At 43.0% G+C, this 24,736-nt stretch overlaps 1 protein-coding gene across 1 annotated transcript in view; it reads left to right on the top strand.

The window, feature by feature from the left end:
• Positions 1-615: 615 nt before the first annotated feature.
• The window catches only part of arhgap39 (Rho GTPase activating protein 39), a 48,834-nt gene continuing 24,713 nt past the window's right edge, over positions 616-24,736 (top strand). The window contains 1 exon segment of the mRNA XM_060066599.1: positions 616-1,023. Within this exon segment, the coding sequence (XP_059922582.1) occupies positions 1,013-1,023 (11 nt within the window). The 5' untranslated portion in view covers positions 616-1,012.

Below are 24,736 nucleotides of genomic sequence, written 5' to 3'. Positions count from 1 at the left end.
TCGCACAGTCCAAACGTCCAGCAATGTAATAGTCCAAGACAGTCGTTGTTCATTATCCTTTGAATATCTCCTATTTATGGATATGTGAAGCACACATTTTGGTGGTAAGCCTATTTTAGGGAAAGCTAAAAAGACTCGAATGAAACAAAAATCCACTTGAGGGCGCATCACCCCCACGTTTATAGTAGGCCTAACACGCAACGAAGCAGCAGGTGCGACGCCCAGGTATGCCCAGAATGTTTGACCCTATCAATTAACCCGGGCCAAGCATGCCCTGTGTTCAGCCACGCACAATAAGCCAAACTGTTATCTTAATACAAAAGGGGTTATCTTAATACAATTTGCCCTTTTTTGAAAACCTCATTTTGATAAATTAAAAGGTTTTAAAAAGTATGGGGATTGATTACGCAAAGCAGCAGGTGCAACGCCCCGGTATGCCGAGAATGTTTGACAAACTATCAACTGAACCAGGGTCAAGCACGCACACGTGTGTCCCGCAACGCACAACGAAAGCTAAACTGTTGGGGGGGCTACCTAAAGTCAACTTGCCCGGGTTAAATCATAATTTCAATGAAATTGAACTTTTTTTTTAAGTATATTTATTGATTTATAAACCCGTGGGTTACATTGCTTGATTACAATTATTGTTATTAAGCTTCTTCATTTCGAAATTGGCGACGGTGAATGTGAATCGCTCAATAAACGTTATCCATGGACGTTTTGTGAACTACAAAACATGATCCCTTTTATCAATTCCACAAGAGAAAAATGACGCTCGCGGACGGAGTGACGTCAGGGAGGTGACGACAGTTGGCTTGTGACTGCGTGCACGAGAAGGCAGCGCGAGCAGACAGGAGTGCGCGTAGCAAGACCTCAGTTCTCTCAGCACGCGGGAGGAGCCGGGGAAGGAGTGTCTCCTGGACTGCGGCGGCGACGGCGGCGATTTCGGCAGCATGGATCACGTCCTGGGGATTATTATTTACGGATACTAACAAAGGACCGCTTTGGAAAAATGGCCGAGAGGTAATGTACATCTGCATTTTTCCTAGTTCACGATATGTAGCCTATAGCCGAGGCTGGTGCAGTTTTATTCACGGCTACATCCCGGTTAAAAGGGTGGCGATCTCGGCGACGGAGCTAACGTGAGCGATGGACGGCTGTGGTTCGGCAAAGGCTAGCTCCTCGCCCTTCCTTTTAAAACGCTCAACGTTTTGCTGAATGAAGATGTGTCTCTGGCGGAGTTCCGTCACTAACCTAGCCGTCGGCTCTTTTTAATTCGGAATTTTAAAGGACGTTTATCAAGGTGGCCAGGGACTAGGTGCAGGCAAGAGGCTGTGTGTGTGGGTTCTCTGGGAGATGCTGTTGCATCCGGTGATGTGCACCTGTCTGACGGGAATCCTCTGATCCGCTGGAACGCGATTAGGACAGCATATTTTGAAGTGATTAGGACCATTGGTATTATTATCATGTAGTCCTCTATGTGTCGCTTGGCTGCCTCTCGGTCCCTCAGCTTCTCATTCGCAGCATCCCTGTTTCAATGATGCTGCTGCGCGCTCACGCCAGCAGCGGTTACGCGATCGCAACCTTCGGGAAAAGGCTCGTCTGCCTGTACGCTAATCACTCAAAACTACAGCTTTACTTGGTTATACTCTATATAGGCATATCTCTTAACTACATGTTCCTTCCTTCGCTCAGTCCATTATTTATCTTGTCAATGGCGACATGATCCTCGACACAGTGCGTGAACAACGCCACTTCAGTTCAGCAAACTCAGTAGGGACGAGTAAATAATTGATGCCGATTAAATTTGCTTTGCTTGGGGGTCATTCGAACGTATGTAACACACACGCACATAAAGTGTTATAGCAGGTTTGACAAAAATCCGTCAAACAATTCACTGCATTCATGATTGTTAAAATGCATGGTTTGCTTGCTCAGAAACGAAGTATGCAGTGACCTCATGATTATTGGGGCACTGAAATGAAATGCCCTTCACAGCATGATTTATCGGGTTCCTGGCTGAACACACTGTCTGTATGACCTTTTGTAAAATGGTCAGCCTATATGACAACAGCTTTCCTCTGAGCTTCCCTGAGCTGCTCATTCTGTTCATGCATTTCTTGAAAGGTGTCTGACTTGTTTCACTCGTGCTAAACTGTGGAATGCCTTTTTTTTAGCAACTTGGACCAAATTGACCAACGCTGGCATTACTAGCTTTCTTGCAACAATATAGCTTACAGTGAAACTGGTATTTCCCCTGCCAAAATACTTTTTTTTTTTTTACTAGATTTCGTTTGTCTTGATTCCTAACCATATCCAATGTATTCTCCATCATAACATCCACAATCGATATACCATTTTCAAGGTAATGCAGTCAATATAACCAAATACCTAATGTAACAATTTGGAATGACTACTGGCTATGTAGCCTGCATCAAATCGCCTTTCAAATAGGCTTTGCATTCAAACTCCCAATATATGTCATTCATTGTATTCATACTGCATGGGGCTTATGTTAAGTAGCCAGGTCTTTGCTTATATACAAGTGGGCAGATCTGCAATGGCAAGTTGGGCCCAGAGCCCGAGCCTATATTTTCAGGGCTGCTGTCGACAACACATGCCTCACATAGTAGCAAAGCCTTGGCTGACATCCGATCATAGCAGCAGCAGCTCGGTTGGGTGGGGAGAGGGAGTCAGCTGGTACGATCCCGCTGACACATGTGGGCCCAACAACGTATATACATATGGCCACGTTGCGACTGCTCCAGATCCTGCCATAGCCGCCACACATGCTCTCTTCCTGTGCGACACGTGCATGCAGATGCACTGCCTGCTTTGGTGACCCGTGTGTGTGTGTGTGTGTGTGTGTGTGTGTGTGTGTGTGTGTGTGTGTGTGTGTGTGTGTGTGTGTGTGTGTGTGTGTGTGTGTGTGTGTGTGTGTGTGTGTGTGTGTGTGTGTGTGTGTGTGTGTGTGTGTGTGGCAAGTTCAATGATTAGCCTCATGAGAGGGGAGGTTGAGATGTTTTCTAGTCTTCGCCTTTTCTTTTAATGTACAGCTTTTTGCAAAGAAAATCTCACAGGTGATTAAGTCACTGAATAATTATCATGCATCTGCTGCTGTGACGCATTGTCCTGTGATGGTTGCCAACAGCAGTGTAATTGACCAATGGGGATATTCAGTAGATTCGGTCCATATCTCCGGCATCCACACATCGGCGCTCCATTTTAGCCCGGAACCATTGAGCCGAAGGATGCCAACGTTGACGGTGTCTGTGCTTTTAGCATCACATGACGGATTTCGTTCACCCAGTGCGACTGTAATCTGACCACGTCAACCCTTATGATGATGCCCGGCCAGGGCGGAGACTGAGAGATCAGTTCTGAGAGGACAGGCGTTTAGCGTTTCATGTTTTTTATTTGTAGCCGGGGCATAGGGCACCATGTGATGAGGTTGAGTGCACCCGGGTTCCATCAGCCTATCACGCCTGCAGCAGTCATTTTGAATGAAAAAAGCGAGCAGCGTTTGAGTATTGACCGGCATGGACAGTGGTTGGGAGGAAGAGATGAAGTGGGAGGGGGGGGTACTCTCTGCTGCTAATAGGATTACTGTGTAAATGTGTTGGTCCGAAAGGCTTCCCCCAGAGGCTCAAACTCTTTGAGAGTGTGTGGTGTTTTCTTCTTATTTTTTTCCATGAAATTAGTAAATTACTCCATCAGCACGTTTGTGCGACTGAATCTATTTATTAATGGGCTTGATGTTGAGTTAGGGAGAGCGGGAAGGCGAGGCACAGTGTAGTAGTAGCACACTATATTGATTGAATTTGTTTTGCTCTCAATCTTGACCATGGTGGTCCCAATTATTCCTGGGTTGTGGGGGTATGCATAAATGGACACACATCAAGCTTCTGGTATGCACTTTTGCATGCGTGTTTCACTCCCTCTCTCCTTTGCGCCTTCATCTATCAACGTTCAGGCCTATCTGGTTTATAGCTTCCTTTCATGTGCCAACACTTTCATCTGTCTTCCTGCACAGCCATATGGCCTTTAAGTCAACTTATTTAGTCTACAAAGTTATTCTTCTTTAGTCATGTTGACAAATAAATCAGATACAATGCTTTCATGTGGTGATGCATTAAAATGGTAAGACTTGTCATGAGCTACATTTCTGAAAATGGGACAAATATGAAATTCTTAATATTGGATTCAGGTTTTAATTTTTTTATATTTTAGGGTTTTGATCTAATTTGAAAAAATTGCCTACATATAACTAGCAGATGTCTGCCGAGGCTATAATCACTGATCAATAAAAAAGGACAATTACTGTGGTGTCAGTTCATCAAAATGATAGATAGAACATGAAGAAATAACTGATGTATTTTTGTTTTTTCGTCCCTTCTCGTCCAAAGGGGAGTAGGGACAATGAAGGGAAATGAAAAGGAGGACCTGTAAAATCCCTGAAAATGATCACTACTACCCTCCATTGCTCACTCTATGAAATTGTTACTGGTAAACCTCATCAAATGGTTGCAATTCAACTCAGTATATATTGTTTTTATTGTTGACATAGAAAATAGTACCCATTAGGGTCCAAAGGTAGTTTGTACAACACTGCCTGTGAGCAAGATGAGAGCTGGCTCCAGCTAAACGCTATCTGTCAGGTTCGCCCCGTGTTTCGTTGCTGCCTCATAAGCTTCACACCCTGGGATCCATCTGGTGTGTGTGTGTGTGTGTGTGTGTGTGTGTGTGTGTGTGTGTGTGTGTGTGTGTGTGTGTGTGTGTGTGTGTGTGTGTGTGTGTGTGTGTGTGTGTGTGTGTGTGTGTGGTTTAAATCTGACCTGTATGCCTATACCAAAGTAAAATAGGTCTAGAAAATGGTTTGCCTTGTGTTAAAGCAAGGAGGTTGAAAGCACATCCATAAGGAAGGCCAAAGGGCAGTAGGTGAATTCCATTTTGCCTCGTTCTTGAAATGTATTCCAGCTCCTACGCCCCCCATCACTCCACACCCCATCTCTCATGATCCCCTTGGCCTGCTTCCCTACTACCCGCTGCCCACAGTCTGAGCTCTCTGTCTGCCTGTCCCGTAAACCACCCAACAACCCAGTCCAGCAAAGCGAAGGAGGAGGAGTAGGAGGAAAACGAGAGGAAAAAATAAACTACAGTATTCCATGCTGGCTCTGTGAAGCCAATTAACCTGTTAAAATACGTTTGTCATTTCAAACACGTCATTTGTGCTCGCGCAGCATATGCTAGCTCCATGCGGATCATCCGAGACATGAAAAGCGGATCATGAATTTTCGCTGATGCTGCGTTTTTACCCGTGAGTAAATACCGGCAGTGGGCAAGAACTGAGAGGTACATGGCAGATGGTGGATGTTGGGAGGCACGCTGAATGCTTGCTGATGGGACTTATAAAAATAACTACCAAAACCAACCCAAAGAACAATAACCACTGCAGTACATTGCACTGCATGTTCAAAACATTGATTTCAAATGATCTGGAAACCAACATTTGTTTAAATCTGAATAAAGAACACCTTGTGCCACTGAATGCTGTTGAAATAATAACTAGATATATTTGTTATTAAGTGTGATCAAGCCACCATTTATTTGTCAAGTTAAAATAATTATCCAAAGCATGGCACAGCAGTATGGCGTTATATAGCGTCATAAGCCTGAGTCATGAGCCTCTCCAGAAATATTCCTGCTGCTTATTGTTCCTTTGGTGCCGACTCATTCAACTATGATATTTAGGGTTACTGACTGTCCAATCACCCAGAACAATTTATTTAATAGTCCTATGTGCAAGATCATTTTTATACATCTGTCTTCATGAAAATATGATTCATGAGTATTGATACATTTAAATGGCATTGCATTAATCTTGTAGGTAATATACAATTAATACCCTCTGCTCCCATAACCAAACTACTTCCCCAAGTGGGGACATGGCAGTTGGCAGATCCTACCTTCTTTATTTCTTTCATCAGTCGGCTGTCTGCTGTCGGGGGCTGAAACGGGTATCTTCTGCACTATTGATTGATGGTTGACGGTGTCGCGCGTTGATGAGCTTTCAGTGAGAGGCCCCCAGACCACCTTTTGTTTGACCACAAACCAACTGACAAGCCACCCAATGCTCCTCACTGCCTCCTCTTTCACTCCTTTTTACCCTCAACATCTTTACTTCCTCAATGCTTTCTTTGGCGTAACACCAACTCTACCGCTGCAACTAACAATTGTTTTCAGACGATGAGTCTATTATATATATATATATATTTTTTTATAATTTAGTCTTTAAGATGCCATAAAAAATAAGCAGCCCGAAAAACATAGATTAATGATTTTATTTTCATGTATTCATTATTTGGTTCCATGAACCAAATATTTGAATAAACTGCAACATTTAACGGCAATTTTACAATTTATACTTTATAAATGACTTGATTCAGATTTTTAATGATTATCAAAATCAACTTATTGTTGCATCCCTCACCAGTCCCGTGTGTATTTGAGTACTGCAGACTGGCAGTTGACTTCTTCACGATTGCTTCTGTAAATGTATACAAAAACTCATGGACTGCCCTATAGCCTTTTAGCAGGTTGAATCAGGCTTCATTCAGCAAGGCCTGAAGTTGGAGGGGTTTTGCGTAGGATGCTAGTTGGATTTATTTTGTCAAAAGCACGCTTTGGGGGCTGGGGGTGAAAGTAGGTGGAATTGATAACAAGCTGTAGGGGACTTCTCGGATGCAGCTTTAATTAGCCACATGGCTGAAGTAATAAGTGGATTGCTCTTTCACACACAAACTCAAATTAAGAAAAATGACACGTTTTTTGGAGTCTGCGTTGTCATCAGACAAGCTGTGATGCCGGCGAATGCCAGAACTATCTCAGCAGGCGAAATGGGAAGGGCTTTGTCCTCTAGAGCACACTGATCGCTTGTTTTCCTGAAGCTGATTAGTATATCAATACAATATTGATTTGATGACATTATCTTACATAATAAGTCATTTTGATGATCCTGTTCTGAAGAAAGTGACAAACGTGGCTTTGTTGATGGGATTTGTTGATTTTCGATATACTTTTTAGCCATTAATAAATGGGTGAGGTACAGGCTCCAGCCTGGTGCCTACACGCACGTTCTTTCAGATCAGAAAAGGGAGGTCGACACCCAAATAATGTAAATGCACTCTTCTCTGCCTACCCAACCGATATACTGATTACACCAACTTAATCATTTCAGGTAATGATTATGTCTGAGTTGGAGAAATCCCTGGTCAACATGCTAAAAGATACATGGGATTTAAGAACGGATTTAGAACAAAGCAATGGATATCTTTTTTAAATAGTAGAGGGTAAGATGTTTTGAAAGATTCCTGATGTTGCTCGATTCGCCTTGTTGTGTATCTTCCGTCTTTGGTGGTCTTTTGCATTCTCTCCTGTTGCTGTGTGACTCCGTGAACGATTGATATCTAAAGCCGGGCATTTCCGGTGTATGAGGGCATGTTTTCGGTGGCTCGTGGGGGACGTCATGAGGCACTCTAAAGTGTGCTCACAGTTGGCAGTTATGGGGCTCACCCTCCGCCACAATAAAAGAGACATAAGGTTACTAGCCGCAGTGGGACAGATGGGGTGGAGGGAGGAGCTGTGGCGACGGTGGGAGGATCGGAGAGGCAAGAGGAGCAAAGTGCTTTTGCTTTGCGGCTGACATCGATGGGGCCTCTCATTGCAGGCTGGAGTTCGTCCGGGTGGGTCAAGTCGTTCAGAACCACTCCACAGAAAGTCCTCCAGTCTTGTTTTCAAATCGGACGGGTGTAGAAAATAAAGTATTAATAGGCCTCGAGTCTCCCTGGAACATCATGATTCACCGTCGTCTGCTGTGGCTGGGTTTGGTGTGTGATTTAATGTGTTCCGTCACTTCACATCATGGCACAACTATGCGGAACAAAACGTTGCCAGGCGTAGGTGTTTCATCTGCGTGCCTATCTTATTAAGGCACAAACTGAAGTGTAAACAGTGTCAGTCCTCGCTGCTGCGTCCCCTGCGGACCGACCCGCTGCCAAGATGTATCCCCCACGCTAGTGGCAGTCGACTGAGCCTGTTCCCTCCCTTTACCACTTGGCTCGCCTCCTCCCTCATGGGCTCAGCGAGTCACCTTCTCATTAATGTGCATCCAGTTCACGGGTAGGGCCAGGTTTTAAATGGAAGAAGTTGGTACTAGATTCATTGGCGGAAGATATTTGGACTATATGTCTTTTCCTCCTTTTTTCATGTTGCTGAATAGAAGTGCGTTGATTGAGGAAAATGATTGTTATTGGAAGGGGCGTATACTACCCCTTTGTGCAGTGTTAGAAAGATGCCTTCTCTTTTTAAAACCAATGTGACTTACAACAGATAAATTGTTTTGTTCTGAAGGTCGAACATAAGTCGGTTATGTAATTGAATGCCAGAATAGCATAGATTCACTGCAATGCAGCCTTTATGATCAGTAGGTGGCTGTCAAAATGTTTCACTATTATTCAATCCAATAGGCCTATATTTACGAGGAATAATGTCAGGACAGGCCTAGTATCACTTGAATCCCTAGAGCGCTCTGTCACTACTTGACAATTCCAACATGCATCTGCAGTATCAGAACAATGCAACTGTCGCAGTCATGAATGTGTTGAGCACCATTCTGACCGGCTAAAATGCTGCAATTCCTTGCCATTGGCTGTTGATTGTGTTTTAGGAGGGGCCAATCCTAATATGGGTCACTACATAATATTCTATTGTTAAATAAAGTCCTTACGTTTTCATAATGTGAATGTTAACATCCTTGTTAAATAATTGTAGCTTTCTCTTAGTTCCATGAAATGCTATCATAGTTTCACACTGTGTGGATATAAAACAGCTTGTCAAACATAAACTATTAAAGGATAGCAGTAATGGCTGCAGTGAATCTTTGGGGCTTTGATTTGTGGCTTGAGACGGGAGAAGCCAGCTGCAGAAATGAAGTCATTTATATGACAATGCGGACACTGAACTGAGCTCTCCTCCGCTCATTGTCCACCATTGATTGGGCCTCATGGCCCTGTGATATCTGTCATTCTAAAGGCAAATCTCAAGCTTTCAAGCCTCAGCAATCACGGCAGGTGAAATGTGGTAACCTTTCAGTTTTTATTATTACAAATGTTATTGTATGATTAAAGTAATAATTGGGAGGCTTTTTTCTTATTTTCTTATTTCTTACGTCTATCACCATCTGTGCCTGCTGGCCTCCATGTAAATAACTGAGAATATATATAGTAACTGTATAATATATACGCTATGAAATACAACTTACTATACCATCAGTTCTAACACAATAGTATTGCTGAAGCCGAGATTAGTATCAACGCAGCACGTTGCTTTCCGCTGCACTTGGCACTCTGAATTGGTGGCTGAAAATATATCATGCCCCAGAAGATTTAATATTTTTTGTTTCATAACACAAGGGATCCATCATTCTTATGCTCCTCTTCCTGATTGGTCTGGCATGTTCAAGGATGGCAGCAAATGGAGGCAGAGAGAGAGAGAGAGAGAGCTACCCTAGAGGATGTAGTGTGCTGTTCCTCCTCTATCGCTTTACTGTCAAAAATGTCCCTGAGGCAGGGAGGTCACAGGGTACACACACACACACACACACACACACACACACACACACACACACACACACACACACACACACACACACACACACCCCCCCCCCCCAAGCGCTTCTGCCCATAATCAATATGGTTGTCGGGCAAATGCACTAAATAGTCTAATATAGAGCGGCTACGGCTAGTAATCAGACTTCCTACTAAATGTCTGCCTGACTGAATTATATAATTAATACTTTATTAAGAGAATAACCGCACTCGTGAGAGTGACTCAGTCATCAGGTACCTCTACTATCGCTATCAAGGGATTCCGGGAAAATGGCAGATTATGAATTACACTTTAATTTAAAATGGCAGATTTTACACATGGTAATAACAACTGTTGATGAGGTCAGGACATGATGAAGAAGAAAATCAATCTGTATCGCCAAGCAATGACATATTGGTCCTGCTCGCATTTATAGATCTAATTTAATGTTGACGTGTAGCGGATATCGTTGTTGTTGTGTAATGCTATTTGCACTCATTGGTTGTGGCTGTTTGTCTGCTGCAGGTATTTGGTTTTCAAGACACGTCACAGATGTGCTGCCCCCAGGGGTCACACAATTTGCAGCGGGACACTGTTGCTAGGAGACAATCTCATCACTTCTCATCCCCCATCATTTACCGCCCTGTATCATCTGCACAAACGCAGACTGCGCGACACGCAGAAGCTCTCTCCCTTCAGCCTTCAATTCATGTCTTTGAACCAACAGTCCCTATAACTCGATGATGTTGGTCAGGGAGAAAACCAAAGAATTTATTAGATGACCTCAATATCATAAAATAAATACTTATCATCATAGCAAGCACATTTTCAATGTCACTTTAGGCGATTATAACATGGACACAATTATTAAAGGACAATTCAAATCATCCCGAGTTGCAGCCTCAGTCAAATGTTTGTCTCTGGGAGGCCATTTGACTAATGGTTTGGCTCACGTTTGGTTATTTCGGAGGGGAACGATTGCAATGAGCGTACACCAAGATTTGTTTTAAGTAAAAGCTGAGCCAAGGACTATCGACCCTCAGGGGAGCAGCTAATCCCTTCACCACCACCACCACACATGTCATTCAAATGCACCACACACCCACACAGAAGATGAGCATATTTATGTTTATATGCAGAGGAAGACCGGACAGCTGTTATTGTAGCTGAAAGAGGGCTGTGCGCCAAAGCAATTGTAATGGGGTGCTTCATCAATGCAGTATTTTATTATTTTGTCATACAGTCAGAGTTCTACAGAGTGACCTTCAGTCAGATGGCTTTGGGGTTAGTAGCCCAACGTTGAGAATAACCTGTGTTTGTGTGGAGGATTGACAGATAGCCAAGTAGATGAGATTGTATTTTAAATGTTGATAACAAATAATTAATAAGAAACTCATTATTGTATTAATTGAAATTGTAACAGCCTCTAATAATCATAACCAAATATGATGTATACAAATAAATGTATTCAGTACTAGCTTCAGTTCTCCTTGCTACTTGTGGTACTGCCGTGGGCTGCGGCGGCTGCAGCTACTACTGTTATTTATAGTCTGTGGGTGTTGAGATGGGTCCAGATCATCCCACCACATTCCCAAAAAGCCCCAGGGAGCCAACAACCACCACCTGTGAATCGGAAGTACAGGTGTGGGATTTGAAAAGATAAATGCTAAGTTATTGATGAAATTCCGAACAACAACAAAAAAAATGTATTCCGTGAGTGCTACCTCTTCATATTATGGAAGGAAGAAAAAGGCAGAACTGTTTTTTATTATTATTATTTTTACTGTCATTTGGAAACTAGGCCGGTGTTTTCAAATCACAATACATCTAAATCTCCCATACGTGGATTCTTAGAGATCGATCGCACTACCTTTGGGTCCATTTAAGTCGAAGCCTTGAACACTTAAACACACTTGAAGTACTTGAACAGGTACTTGTTAACTTACTTTCATTTGACTCTTGGTGCACCAGGAGAATAGTTTATAAGGCTATTTTTAGTGAGAACCCGCACTACATTATGTATCACAAGACTGGCTGGCAGCAACCTTTCCTTAGGCACCAGCCCAGATAGATGGCATGCGTCACGAAAGCCGTGCTGAGCTGAAGTACTTCCCCTGGACTCAACGGTGAGTTCTTCGGTCAATATTAATTTACACAGGGGAGATCAAACACTGTCAGTATTGAAGGAGGGGTGTTTATTTGTTTTGGTGGGAGTGGGGGTGTGAAGAAGCTAGAATAGCTTTGAGGTTGCTTGAGGTCAAACAAAGCGACAATGAATCATGCATGGGTTTATTAGTATGTCAGAGGGAGAATGAGAGAGGGGTACACAATGCATCAATGTAGTTGATGGCTGCTGATTCAGTGTTGTTCCATGGGTACTAAGGCATAACGAACAATGGAGTTCACCACATCATAGCAATGTTTCATGTGAACACTCCCCCCAGTTTCCTGTCCTATTTTACTTTTTTTTAATCTCATTTCTGCACTTTTGTATCTTTGTGGATGTATTGACTGATGAATTCTAAGCTCAATGGAGGTTATCACGTGTGTGTGTGTGTGTGTGTGTGTGTGTGTGTGTGTGTGTGTGTGTGTGTGTGTGTGTGTGTGTGTGTGTGTGTGTGTGTGTGTGTGTGTGTGTGTGTGTGTGTGTGTGTGTGTGTGTGTGTGTGTGTGTGTGTGTGTCATATCCAAATGGTGCCTTGTTATTATCTAGGGCTATCTCTTTAGAGGGTGTGTTGTACGGCTTGGCTATGTGTCTTAAATCTGCTGCTAGCACATGGAAGCATTTTTTCCCAGCACTTGCACAGATGATGTGGTGTGAGTTTGTAAAAGGATCTGTATTCAAACTCTTTTAGTTAGTGCGGAGCCCGAATTTCAATCGTTAGGTATGTATTCAAATCTAAATTCAGTATTCAAATGCTCAGGTTCTTCTTAGGAAAAGATATCCATAAATTAGTTTTTATCCTAGTGCGTGTTAGTGACGTCTTCTGGCCAGCCCTATACAGTTTTACAACGCAAGTAAAATGAACCTTGTTGCAACCTTGTTGTTTTTTGCAAGAAATCCATCCATTTTAACACACTAATTGAGTCATTAAATTAGTCAGAAACTTACATTTACTGTTGATTTGTTGCATATGAATCTGCAACAAACTTTTGTATTGGCCAAAGTAGGAAATATTCAAATATTTATAAATTCAGATCTAGGCTATATATAGTTTCTATATAGTTATGTTAACAAAAATGTTAAACCGTTGACGACAATATTACCCGATGTTGTGTTACCAGGAATGGTGTTTAGATTAAGTATGTCTTGAATGCAGTACGTTTGGATTTTGCTATTTGGGAATGTCTTGGTAGCTTGTGACGGGTCAGTTTTGGAGGGTGTCAGAGGGGGAAGAGCAGAAGGAAGAGGTTGTGGAGGTCGGGGGTTGTGTGTGTGGGTGGTGTGATGGTGGGGGTGGATAATGCCCTAGCCCCAGCTGGGAACCAAATGGGATTCAATGGGTAGATTCCTGCGATTCCAGCTAGTGAAGTATGTTGGGAACAATGCATGGGTGGAATGTGTGGTATGGTTGCATGACTAAGGACCATGCCCCGAGGTCTAAGGGGAGAGTTTGTTACCTACTGGCTACGGTGGACAACGTGGGTACTGCATTCCTGGCCCAAACCCAAGAGAGATACACTGGTTGACTGCAGCTCAAGGAAACCGCTTGGATAAAAAAACCAAGGTATCCAAGTCACTCAGTAAATGCAGATGAATGCATACCAGTTTCAGAATAAATTTCCCATCAGTTTGAATTAATAGGGGGCCATGTATTGAGGTCAAGCCTAAAAAAAAATATATTTGGTTCCTGTTTGTTGTCAGTTGAGGTCATGGGTAGGTAGGGAATTTATTTTATTTTTTTATTTTATTTTTTCCAGCGGCAGCGAATGATAGGTTGTTTTCATTTAAAAACGAGAAAATTCGCTCATCCGGTTTGTACAGAATGAAGAGGTGCTGTACGAAAACGTAATTATAGTTTGCTATTTTTTTTTTTCATTTTTTTTTAAATTCTTTTTAAAGCTCATACAATAATTTGGGTCGCACATAAATTGACAGGGTCGGTCGGAAACCGGAACCAAACCAAAACATTTTTAGGCCTCAATCAGTACGTCCTTGCTTGGAAACGGGGTCTTTTCAAACGCATGCAGTGGACATACCAAGGTACAGGCTTTGCCTCGCCCCCTGCCAACCATCGGAAAACCTCTGCTCTGCGAAAGGTCAGCGTGGTGGTCATTTGGGACCATGTATTTTTATAACAATGCCACGTGTTTTGTTCGTGTTTTTGTGCTGGCCTTAATGGGCCTAGGGCTATTTTAGAAGTAGGGCAGGGCAGGATGGTATTTAACAGGAATGGCTTTTTACAGGATATCGATATAGAGATCAATTTAATCGAATTATACTGTATAAGGTGTCATGAATGATAATCAATGGAGAGCTTGAATGATTACTGACGATTACTTACTATTTTTATAGTGTTGCAATGCAATTTTTACGGTGCCACTGAATGAGCAAAATGAATGAGCCTTGCCTCCAGTAGGGGACTGCTCCAGAGGGTTGGAGCCTTGACAAAAAAGACTTGAATGTCTCCATTAGTGTTCAGTCCACGGCAGACTGAAATCCGAGCCCTGCCAGGGGATGTAAGGCCATGACTTCATATGGGATAGATGATGTGGGATATCCCGTGTCCTAACACACAATATATTAAAATCAATTGTACAAAGGACAATCAGTGCAGATGAGGTATTACAGGGATTGTTTGGATTCTAGCCAAACAAGTGTGCTGCATTTTGAACAGCAGGTAGGGGAAAACCTCCTGTAAACTCCGGAGGCAGTTTAGCAGGGTGACAGTGGTCAAGGGGAGGTGAGAAACAAAGGTATAGCTTCAGAAACCAGCAGCGGAGATCAAATACTGATGAAAAGCCATATTTATTATACAATACAAATATAACCTAATCTGTTCATTTATTAAAACTTGGGTAGGCCATTTTTTTTAAGATGCCAGATGTTTCCCCTATTTGTGTCATATTTGTTGAAATTCTGTATACATCCCGACGGCAATTGATAAATCTAAATCTCTGTCAAAAAAGGGAAAACATATGCTGTAGCTGTCAAGCCTGTAATAATCCTTTCCCATCTTTTAATTCGCCCTAAATTAAAATATTGGATGGCTTTCCTCTACCCACGAGCCCTGCCTGTGAACTCATCGGGCATGACCGGAGTCTTCCTCTGCGCTAGGCAGAACTATTGCTAAAGCTAGCGAGCGTCTCACCTGTTTGGGGGGGAGTGGTTTTGGAGAGAGGCCTGAAGTGATGGGATTGCGTGTGGTTAAAAATCGATATACCTCTGGCTGGTTTCTCCAAATTCTCTCGCCTAGCATTTATGTATTGAGAGAGGGCAAATAACTATTAGTGAATCAGTATGAGTGCAAACAAAACCCTACCGGTAAGTAGGAGGCCTGTGTAACTAATATTTTCAACCGCTACTTGGAAGGTCACCAACAAAACAGACTTTGAAATGAATGAATAAATTGTTGGTATCTTGAGCCTCCCAGGCATTCTGTCCGGAAGCAGATCCATCGGTGTTACACTCAACTACCCCCGCTTAACCGACGCCAACGTACCGATCAGCCAGACAGCCATCCTCCTCCTCTCCTCTTGCTTTCTTTCTCTCTTGCTTTCTCCTTCTCATCTTCCCGCCAGAGTTGGGCTTCCCTAGCCTCGCCGATTAGCGCTAATTAAGTTGAGATGGGCCTCCAAAACAAAGCAGAATGGTGGGTGAAAGGAGGGAAAGGAAAGGGCCTACATTGTACTGGAGCTGCTCAGCCAAGAAGGAATAATTTCCCCCCTATTAGAATCTGGTTAGGGTCACAAGTGCATGGAGAGAAAGGAGGCAATGAGAGGGGCGGCGCAGAGGGGACCAGTACTAAGGGGAGCAGGAGAAATGTAGGCCCATAGGTAGGTACCACCCGTCAACACAGAGCGTAAGGCCCAGCCCACTGCAGGCTGCTGCACTGTAATGGTCCACCAAAGTGCATTATACTCATTTCTATGACGGAATGTGTCAAAAGAGAAAGGAAGAATTTAAATAGTCTGACCATTTTTGCTGTCCAGTACTTGCTATTGTTGTTGCTGCTTTTTTTATAATCCACAGCTGTAGCTTTAAGCGGTTACTTCTGGAAAAGAGCTTTGCTTTTTACAAAATCGGTCAAGATTAAAGTGTAATTCCTTTTAAATTCATTGTTCATGCCCGTCACTGAACTAGCCTGAAACAAAAATCAGAGCAGTGTGGATTTCCCTCTTCCAGTAAAATAATGTAACACCATAGGAATTGTGATCTGCTGATGAATATGAATATTGACCAACATGCCTGCAGTGGTGCTGTGTGCAATTTTACGGTTCCATCATAAAGTTATATTTTATTTTTAGTGGTGGTGAACAGCTACTTCATAAAAACAATAGATGGCAATAAAGCAAACATTTATCTTCTGAAGTGTACTTTAAACTTAAAGTATTTCCCCCCGGCAGTAGGAATGGTGCAAAAGACGAAAGACTACTGGCACCATTTCTGCTGCATGGTCTGAAGGCAATGTCCCATGATTAGACCATGTCAAGCCCCCCATCTTTACAAATACTGATAATCAGTTGCTCAAAATCTTTAATTTCATATTGATAAGAGAGACCAGGTATTGAGTCATGAGAAATGAATACACATGATTCTTTACCACTTGGTTGACAAATATAGCTGGTTCGATGTGTATGCTAGTCTCTAGGATCAATAGTGCCATGAAAAAACCTCTGCGTTAAACCAATCTTTTGTTCCGGGATATAATGGCTGTTTGACAGGGAGCTGGGGGTCAAATCACGAGGAGGTTTGTGGGTGATGGTGAGGGTGCTTAGTGTTTGCTTGGTGCATTCAATTCCTCTGGATGTCCTCTGCTGACTTTCCTGAAATAGGGATGGAGGAATGGGATTAGCTCTATGATGGCATTGTGTTGACCTAGATCCTTTGCCTCCAAAAGGTTTAAATTAAATGTGTGCATCACAGAAGACCATAAAATACCAAAAATAAAAAGCTATTAATACACCTACTGTGAGTTAGTAGGAAATCTCTCTGTTGACTTTTGCGGGCTTTGTGGTGGCTTGTTGCTTGTGGCGCCTTATTGATGTCCAAAAAGCTTCAGTTTGTGGCATACACAGAGCACCTATTCCCAATCAATGGACTGGCATGAAATGGCTGCCGTGTGGGATCCACTGCAACAGGCTTACTGATGGAGTTTATTATGGCCGTGCAGAAGGGGGCGGACAGTGTTTTCAAGGGGTGCAGGTGCTCCCTTCACCACTAGATGAATAGCATTCCCTCCCCCTGTTTCTCCTACTCACACCCTACCCCCACACCCTACTGCTTCAGTCTCTCTCGCTCTCGCTCTCGCTCTCGCTCTCTCGCTCTGTGTGTGTGTGTGTGTTGGAGAAAAAGACTGATGTAGAAAACCTCCCTGGTCGAAAAGGGAAGCTTCTAGCAGAGTGGGATCCTCTATAGAGCCAAAAAGAGGGGACACGGACAGACCGGGGGATGGAGAGAGCGAGGGGTGTGGTGTAGGCGTGGGGGGGATGGGGGATGGACACATGATAGTGCACCAGATGTCCAGGCCAGCCGGCTGCCTTGTAAAAAGCTTTGATTGAGGAGGGCCTGACGTCTTGTCAAGGATCTGTTTCCTCGCCAGCCCAGCCCAGTGGGCTCGTATTGTTGTTGGCCAAAGTAGTAGCATGGCTCTTCCCTTCCTCTGCCATCCTTTACTTCCCCTCATTAACAGCTGCCGCAGTACGCGGCATACATTTGCAAAATATATTTGTATGTATTTTCATCTGTTTAGTTGGTGCAGGTCAATGCATAAAGGGCGCTGACATGATCCAACCATAACCCGTGCTGAGCAGAAAACACGGAACCTACGTTTTGAGTCGATTGATTGCAAGTTTTGACTTCTTGAATTCTATGTGATCTCTAAGGAGTCTTACGCATCTCCTTGCTTTTTTCAACAGTGGCTAATCTCTCTTTCTGTTTGACACACTCACTCACTCACTCACTCACTCACTCTCTAATTTTTTTTTTCCCATTGGTCATGGGGCTGCAGTGACCCATGAGGACTATGAGGAGAGAAACGGGGGATGACAGACTCGAAGCCTATTGGCAGAGAGAGCCACCTGTTGTTTTTCCTTTGAGTGTGTTCCTTTTGTTTGTAAGCCCTACAAATGCCAGTACTGGGTTGTAGGAGCCTCTCTGTGTACTCTGTGGTGTGTGCATGAGAATGAGATCACATACACATGTAAGATATATACAATGCTAAGCATGTATCATCTGTCTTACTCCCAGATATGCATTAACCTCACGTGTGTGTGTGTTTCACCAGCATCCCATTGTTTTAGGACAACTTCATCGCAGAATTTCGATGTTGAATATGAATAAGCAATCAATCTATAAAAAAAGTAATGTCATGGCCTTAGTTATGGAAACGCGTACCCAGAAGTATTCTCGCCATAGGGAACAACATACTGGAACATGATGCACATCCGGATGTCTACATTTTAGGACAATGTTATTGCGGAAGGACATTTCGTGCTAGCTATGGCGTGATTGACCCATTTTCTATGAAATATCCCTCTAGATAGATTATATGGTAGTCGTTGACACAAGCAGGTTTTGGAAAAAGAAGGCTACATTGCAGGTCACATCATTTAATGGCAGTGTTCAGACGAACTGAGCTACCTGCTCAGTATGGGCTATCTAAGCTAATGAGCGTCATTAAAGTATCACAAGGGAGCTCAGTTCCACAGCCCAGTATATCAGTTGAAGCTATAGGGTAATAGCCCATCCTGAGTAGAGAACCCTGTGGCTCAGAACACTTACACGTTGTAAAGAAAACGTTTAGCGGTAAGTGTACACTCGATATTCACCGTGACCCATTGTTGTCTTGACCTAATGACGCATGCATCACTGGTCACCTCTGCCTTCCGTCCATCTCATCTGCCTTGCCTCATCTCTTTCTCCCGCTTTCTGAAAACCTACTCTCCTAGATCATACACACACAACCATCAATTCATTCATCTGAGAACGTGTTGCTTAGAGGAGCAGAAAATGTTGGAGGTGTGGTGAAGGGGCAACCAATGTTTCATATTCTAAAATGAATGTTGATGGGGCGGTCGTTTCCAAATGCCTCCCTAAATTTGAGAGACTTGTTCGGCCCTTAAAGCATCTGCCACCTGCATTCCATCGTCCACCCCAGGACTAGCAGTGATCGACCGGGCGCGAGTTCACAAGCTTAAATTATGATTGCATTCAGTGACGGAATCCAATCTTTCAAGAATTCCGTAGGCAGTTCATACATCCTTGTCCTAATCTAGACTAGGGATGGGCCCTGAGTCCTGAGATGATTCCTCGATTTGGAAATCAGTAATTGCAGTTATGTAACTGTCAAACATCACTATCTAAGGTTACATGCAGAATGGCACCCAGGCATAAGAGTGATGTATGAAAGTATCACGACAAAATAAACTAACTGAATGTGCCGTGCAAGCTAGTGTGCAACGTTAAACCTATCATAGAACCCCTAGTTAGGTGCTTATTAACCATTTGCGCATTAAGCAAAAATAGAAAACGGTGGAAACAGATAACGGGCAGTCTTGCATCACCTCATTTTCTAGCAGCGTGAGAAAGACGCCGTTGTAATTCCACTAGTTCAGAGAAGATTAGCAAGCTCATCACGAAAACAGTGACTGGAGATGGGCTCCCGCTAAGCTTTGTGTAAGGAGACGGCTTCCGTTGGCGGAGGCCGTTTGCTTAGCAGAAGATTATGGCGACGAGCAAGAACCGCGATGGTGATGAAGATGTATGAGGAAAGCCCGGTGTGCTGTGATGCACAGTAAGGTAGGCGTACCCTAACGCCTTCCCCCGCCTTCGCTTCGCTATTCATTTTGGACCCTATTGTCATTGTTTGATGTATTTGGGGAGTACTTGGGTAATAATAATTGAATGGAGTACTCACTCGCATATAGAAATGCTCGTCCCTTATCTAGACAAGTGTGTCCAGCTTGCCCATCCTTTTTGTCCAGGTTCTGTCCAACACATCTCTCAAAGGTTGTGATCAGACTCACCTACTTGAACACGTGTCTTGTCTTTCTGAACCCAATCCTACCTACCTGCCCTGTGTATGTTCGCTCTTCGATAAACTCTATTTTGGTAAAGAATCCAAAACCTCGATAAGTAGGCAATTCTACTTTAATTACTAGAACATACCCCTCATCTCATCAATATGTGCACTACAGTGAACTCGAAACAACCAATATCGGTAATCGATTGTTGAACATTGATCCCCAAAAGCCCAATTCAATATGCCCAATTAAAACATGCATTCTGAACATGTATTCCTTATGACCCATCCTCCAAATAAAACTTAGTTGCAGCTATTCCCAATTCCCCTTCAATTTTGTTGCTTTTGAACAGAACATGTTGCACAATCTAGATTTAAATGTTGGTATTAACCCTATGCTTAAATTGTAAAAATTCCCCAAATTCTATTAGGGAATTTATATTTTAAGAGGGGATTTAACTCCCCTTTGCAACCCTGGGAACACAAATCCTTTGTTATTATGAAATTATAAAAATGCTTTGAAGGCACACTGGTCCTGATAAGTGCATCTCTAAAGAATTGTCCAATCGAATTGTAAGAGATTCGAGAATTCACAACACCTCAAATGTTGACTAGTTCTGCTCCAGACTCGTACACGCTTAGGCCCATTCCCATTTCTACCCCTTACCCCTTCCCCTTGTTTGGAAGGGGTAAGGGGGAAGGGGGAAGGGGAAGGGGTAAGGGGTAGAAATGGGATTGGGCCTTACTCTCGGGTCAAGGATCCAGAACCACCTCCAGTACTCCAGATAAAAAGCCAGCCCGGAGATAGGGACGCTGTGGGCTGCGGTAATCAGACCTCGTCTCCAGGCCTGGGCATGAGTCTGCCAGCCTGCCAGCCAGCCTGCATGGGGAATTGAAAATTATTTTAGCAAAGATTATCTCACCCACGCTGCTGGGAAACGGCTTATTCAATTGTGCATTTGATGGGTATCGCGCTACAAAAAGGCTTCATAAAAAAGAGTTAATGTTTGTGTTAATGGTAATTTTTTTATTTTCAAATGCATTTAGTCAAAATGATCATTAAAACTTAACGGCAAAGTAAAAAAGTTAATTGTTTTCTTCTGTATGTTTATGCAGTTGCTATTTCAAACATCTCAAGTGTCTTAGAAGGACCAGGGCCTGTGTTACATACTTTATTAAGGTGGCTTAATTCTGTTTGCTTGATTGATTAATACTACTGCCAGCATTGACTTACACAGGATAAAAAGCTGCTTGTGTGTCAAATGCCACCAAAATGAAGATTGAAGAACACATTTAAGTTGGTTGGCTATCTAACATCAGCACTACAGAACACTTACAGTAATAGATGTATTATATTATCCATAATTTATAATGTCAAATCATTGATTCAGCTTTTTTAGCATGCATGTGGGTGCATCCATTAGGCCTAACCCTAAAAATGGACATAAGAGCCATTATACACAAAGGATAACAACATTGATATCTGTCGGCCTACTGATTAATGTCTATCATTAACTAAATGCCTTTTGTTTTGCTGCACAATCTTTACCATTGCTACATGGGGGCTTGCCATCATTTGGCTTGGCTGGCTGAAATCTGTGAGTGGAAAACGAAACACCATTGTTTAAGCTAGGCCTGCACACTATCCACAAAGGTAAAAAAAATGACCGGCAGACACATTATTTTCACTTAACGTTTGATTAACGTTACCTGCTAACCCAAAACTGCCAGTCACTATTAAAAGGCAGTTTGAGTCTATTTAAATCTTGTCCAATGTTTTTAAAACCTTTAGTGGGTTTAACTCTGGATTTGGACCAGGATCAATCCATAATGCTTCGATGTTACCCACTATTCATCAAAAATAAGCTGTTTTAGGGTTTGGTTTTTCTTTAATACAGTTCTGTCAACGGCCTCTTGACAGACTGGAGGCAGCTGTCATCTGAGTGGAATGCTTGTCTTCCGTGAGTGTCCGTCCTGGGACGCAGTACCCAGGAACAGCAGTTGTTCCAACACAGTACCCGGGAACAGCAGTTGTTCCACCAGCCCCAGCACTTTATTTTGACGCATGTCAATACCAGGTCTGCAGATGTACATTCTACTAGTGCAGCCCCTAAAGCATAAGGCCCAGATATGAAGCCGATGGAACATTTGATTTTCTTATGGGATTTACTTTGGTGGCTTGTGTAAAGCCCAAACACTGTGTGTGTGTGTGTGTGTGTGTGTGTGTGTGTGTGTGTGTGTGTGTGTGTGTGTGTGTGTGTGTGTGTGTGTGTGTGTGTGTGTGTGTGTGTGTGTGTGTGTGTGTGTGTGTGTGTGTGTGTGTGTGTGTGTGTCCCCTTATCCCACACACGGCTCTGCCAAAAGAAGACCACAGAGTTGGCTGCTGATGCTGACGGCGATTAGCCTCAGCTGTACCAGTTATGTCAGGAAAGGCTTTGTGAGACGACGTGTTGGCATTTCTTCATTATTATTTTTTTACACCCCTGTGTGACGAGAAAGGAGCGGAGCCCGGCGAGGCTCTCTCTGTGAGGCAGTTATCCAGATGAAGAACAGTTTTTTTTTTTTTATACCGATGAAAGAATTCGCTGGTGGTGTTGGGCTCAGAGGAAGAACGCAGAAACAAATGTAGGGACATCTGCTGCTGTTTGATCCGCCTCTCCCCTGGACGATCCCACACCCTGCCTGGCCTGCAGCTGTGTGCGGTGCAACCACATATTTTAAACCACTAATTGATTATGGGTTGATCATCTGACTGTGTATAAAATGAGTCGAAATGTAGTTGTTTTTTTTTGGGCATGAATCCAATCCAAGTATTTAATGTATTTGTTTTTGATTTCCAAATCAATTTGTAATTCAAGTTTGATAAAGTTAGTGACAATAACAATGAAACAAACACGTAAGATAACCATTTGTACAGTCGGTATAACTGCATATTTACCACTAATTGGTGGGTTGGTAAGACTCGGGCCACGATGCTGACAGGTGGGGGATCATTTCACCAATTTCATCCAAGCCTAGATTTCCTTGCCAATTGAAAATGAGGGTTTTACGATTTTTTCCGTCTAAAAATACCCCTTCAGTCATTTTCTACAGATCTACCAACAAACAACCCTGGGGGGTTTTGTTTTTTCCATTCAGTTAGGAAGTAAGTTTACCATTCTAATTAGCAATGTTGAAGCACAAAGCTTTAACCATCTGCTTACTCCCCAAGAACCCCGGGGAACACAAACAGGCTTGGCACTAATTGGCTCTAGCACTTTGGACAAGAGATGCTCAAGATGCATCCATTGTATCCACAAATGAAAAAACCTGCCTCTGTTTGAAGTGTATGCTAGGCATGAGTCCTAAGCTTGTGAAGTGTTGTTATTGTATAGACAGACGGGGGGGCCTGTGTAGTATAGTGCATAATAAACACATGTCCACCACCTTTACTGTCTACTATGCGGATGTAATGCAATCATGTTTTCATCCGTCTGCTTTCAGGCACTCACTCTCACATACTAGGGAATACACACACACACACACACACACACACACACACACACACACACACACACACACACACACACACACACACACACACACACACACACACACACACACACACACACACACACACACACACACACACACCCCCCAAGCTCCCCCCCCCCCCCCAGAACCAAACCCAATCTTCCCTGCACTCTCCCTGTACCCCACAGGGGGCCGGCCCTACCCTTATGCGCCCAGCACTCTGCCAGAGAGAGGACAACATTTCCCGGGCTAGATAATGTACAATCCAACCCTGCTTAATAATTTCTCTTTTCTCCTTCTCATCATGCTAGTTATATTATTAGCTAGCACTTTTGAACCTCATGGACATTGGCTCCAATGTGTCGACGCTTGGTTTTGGTTTTCAATGCTCTATGATTGGCCTAAGATGGTGCCAGGTGATGTCATGCGATGTCTGCTTTTGGTGCCGTCTAGGGCTGGAAACTGTATTGATTTCATATCACTTATCACAATATGAGGGAGTGCAATTTCCAAATCGTGAAAGATACTGTTTCTTCAGTTGCATTATTATCGAATGTGATTTTGAAACAACTCCTGTCCTGATATGAATACTAACACAGTGTACCGTTTGCTCCTCATTAATTGATAACTTTTACACGTTTCCCCATACTTGAATGCAGAATTTGAGACCCTGCTGTGCTGGGTGGGGTAGCACAATGTCAGTATTAATCAAGCTTGTTTTAACATCATGCAATGAAGCAATTGGGGACTCCAACTGTGCCCATCAAACAATATAAACAGAAAATGTCACTGAAAGGCAACAATGAGCCCACCCGTGTGCTCTTGTCATGAGATGCAATGAGAATACTTGACTTATCATTAATCTGAATTTGCAGCACATGTGCTCCCCATCCTATACAAGATTCTAAAGTAGGGCTTGTCGTACATTTTGTTTTTGAATGAACAATCTGTAATACTAATACTTTAATGGCCTCATTTATAATTAATGTTCAACACTGGTTGAGCTACTGTGTTGATCAATCCAATACAAATCCCCTGTCTACTGTAAAAAGGCACATTCTGCAAAGCTTAGGCTAGGCCAGGATGGGTACTTGCTGCTGCTAGTCTATTTTCCACCAGCCTTCTGCTTTTTAAATTGAGTATTTTTTTGCAGGGCTATAATGTTATAATGTATGGAAATTAGCTTGTTCACTCTATAATATGAGTTACGGGTCAAGTCATGTAGCCAAAATGTGCCAAAAGTAATAAAGACATCATGTAGAAAATCTATCAAAATGAGCAGTATGTCGAATGAAGATCTATATACATAAATGCAGACCTATTGAAGTACACGTTTTAAGTGTTCCCTCATATGCTAAAGTGTGTGTGTGTGTGTGTGTGTGTGTGTGTGTTGA

This window comes from Gadus macrocephalus, chromosome 12 (assembly GCF_031168955.1).
Source record: "Gadus macrocephalus chromosome 12, ASM3116895v1".
NCBI lineage: Eukaryota > Metazoa > Chordata > Actinopteri > Gadiformes > Gadidae > Gadus > Gadus macrocephalus.
The sequence above is the reverse complement of the archived record's forward strand: the minus strand, read 5'-3'. Positions and strand labels throughout refer to the sequence as shown.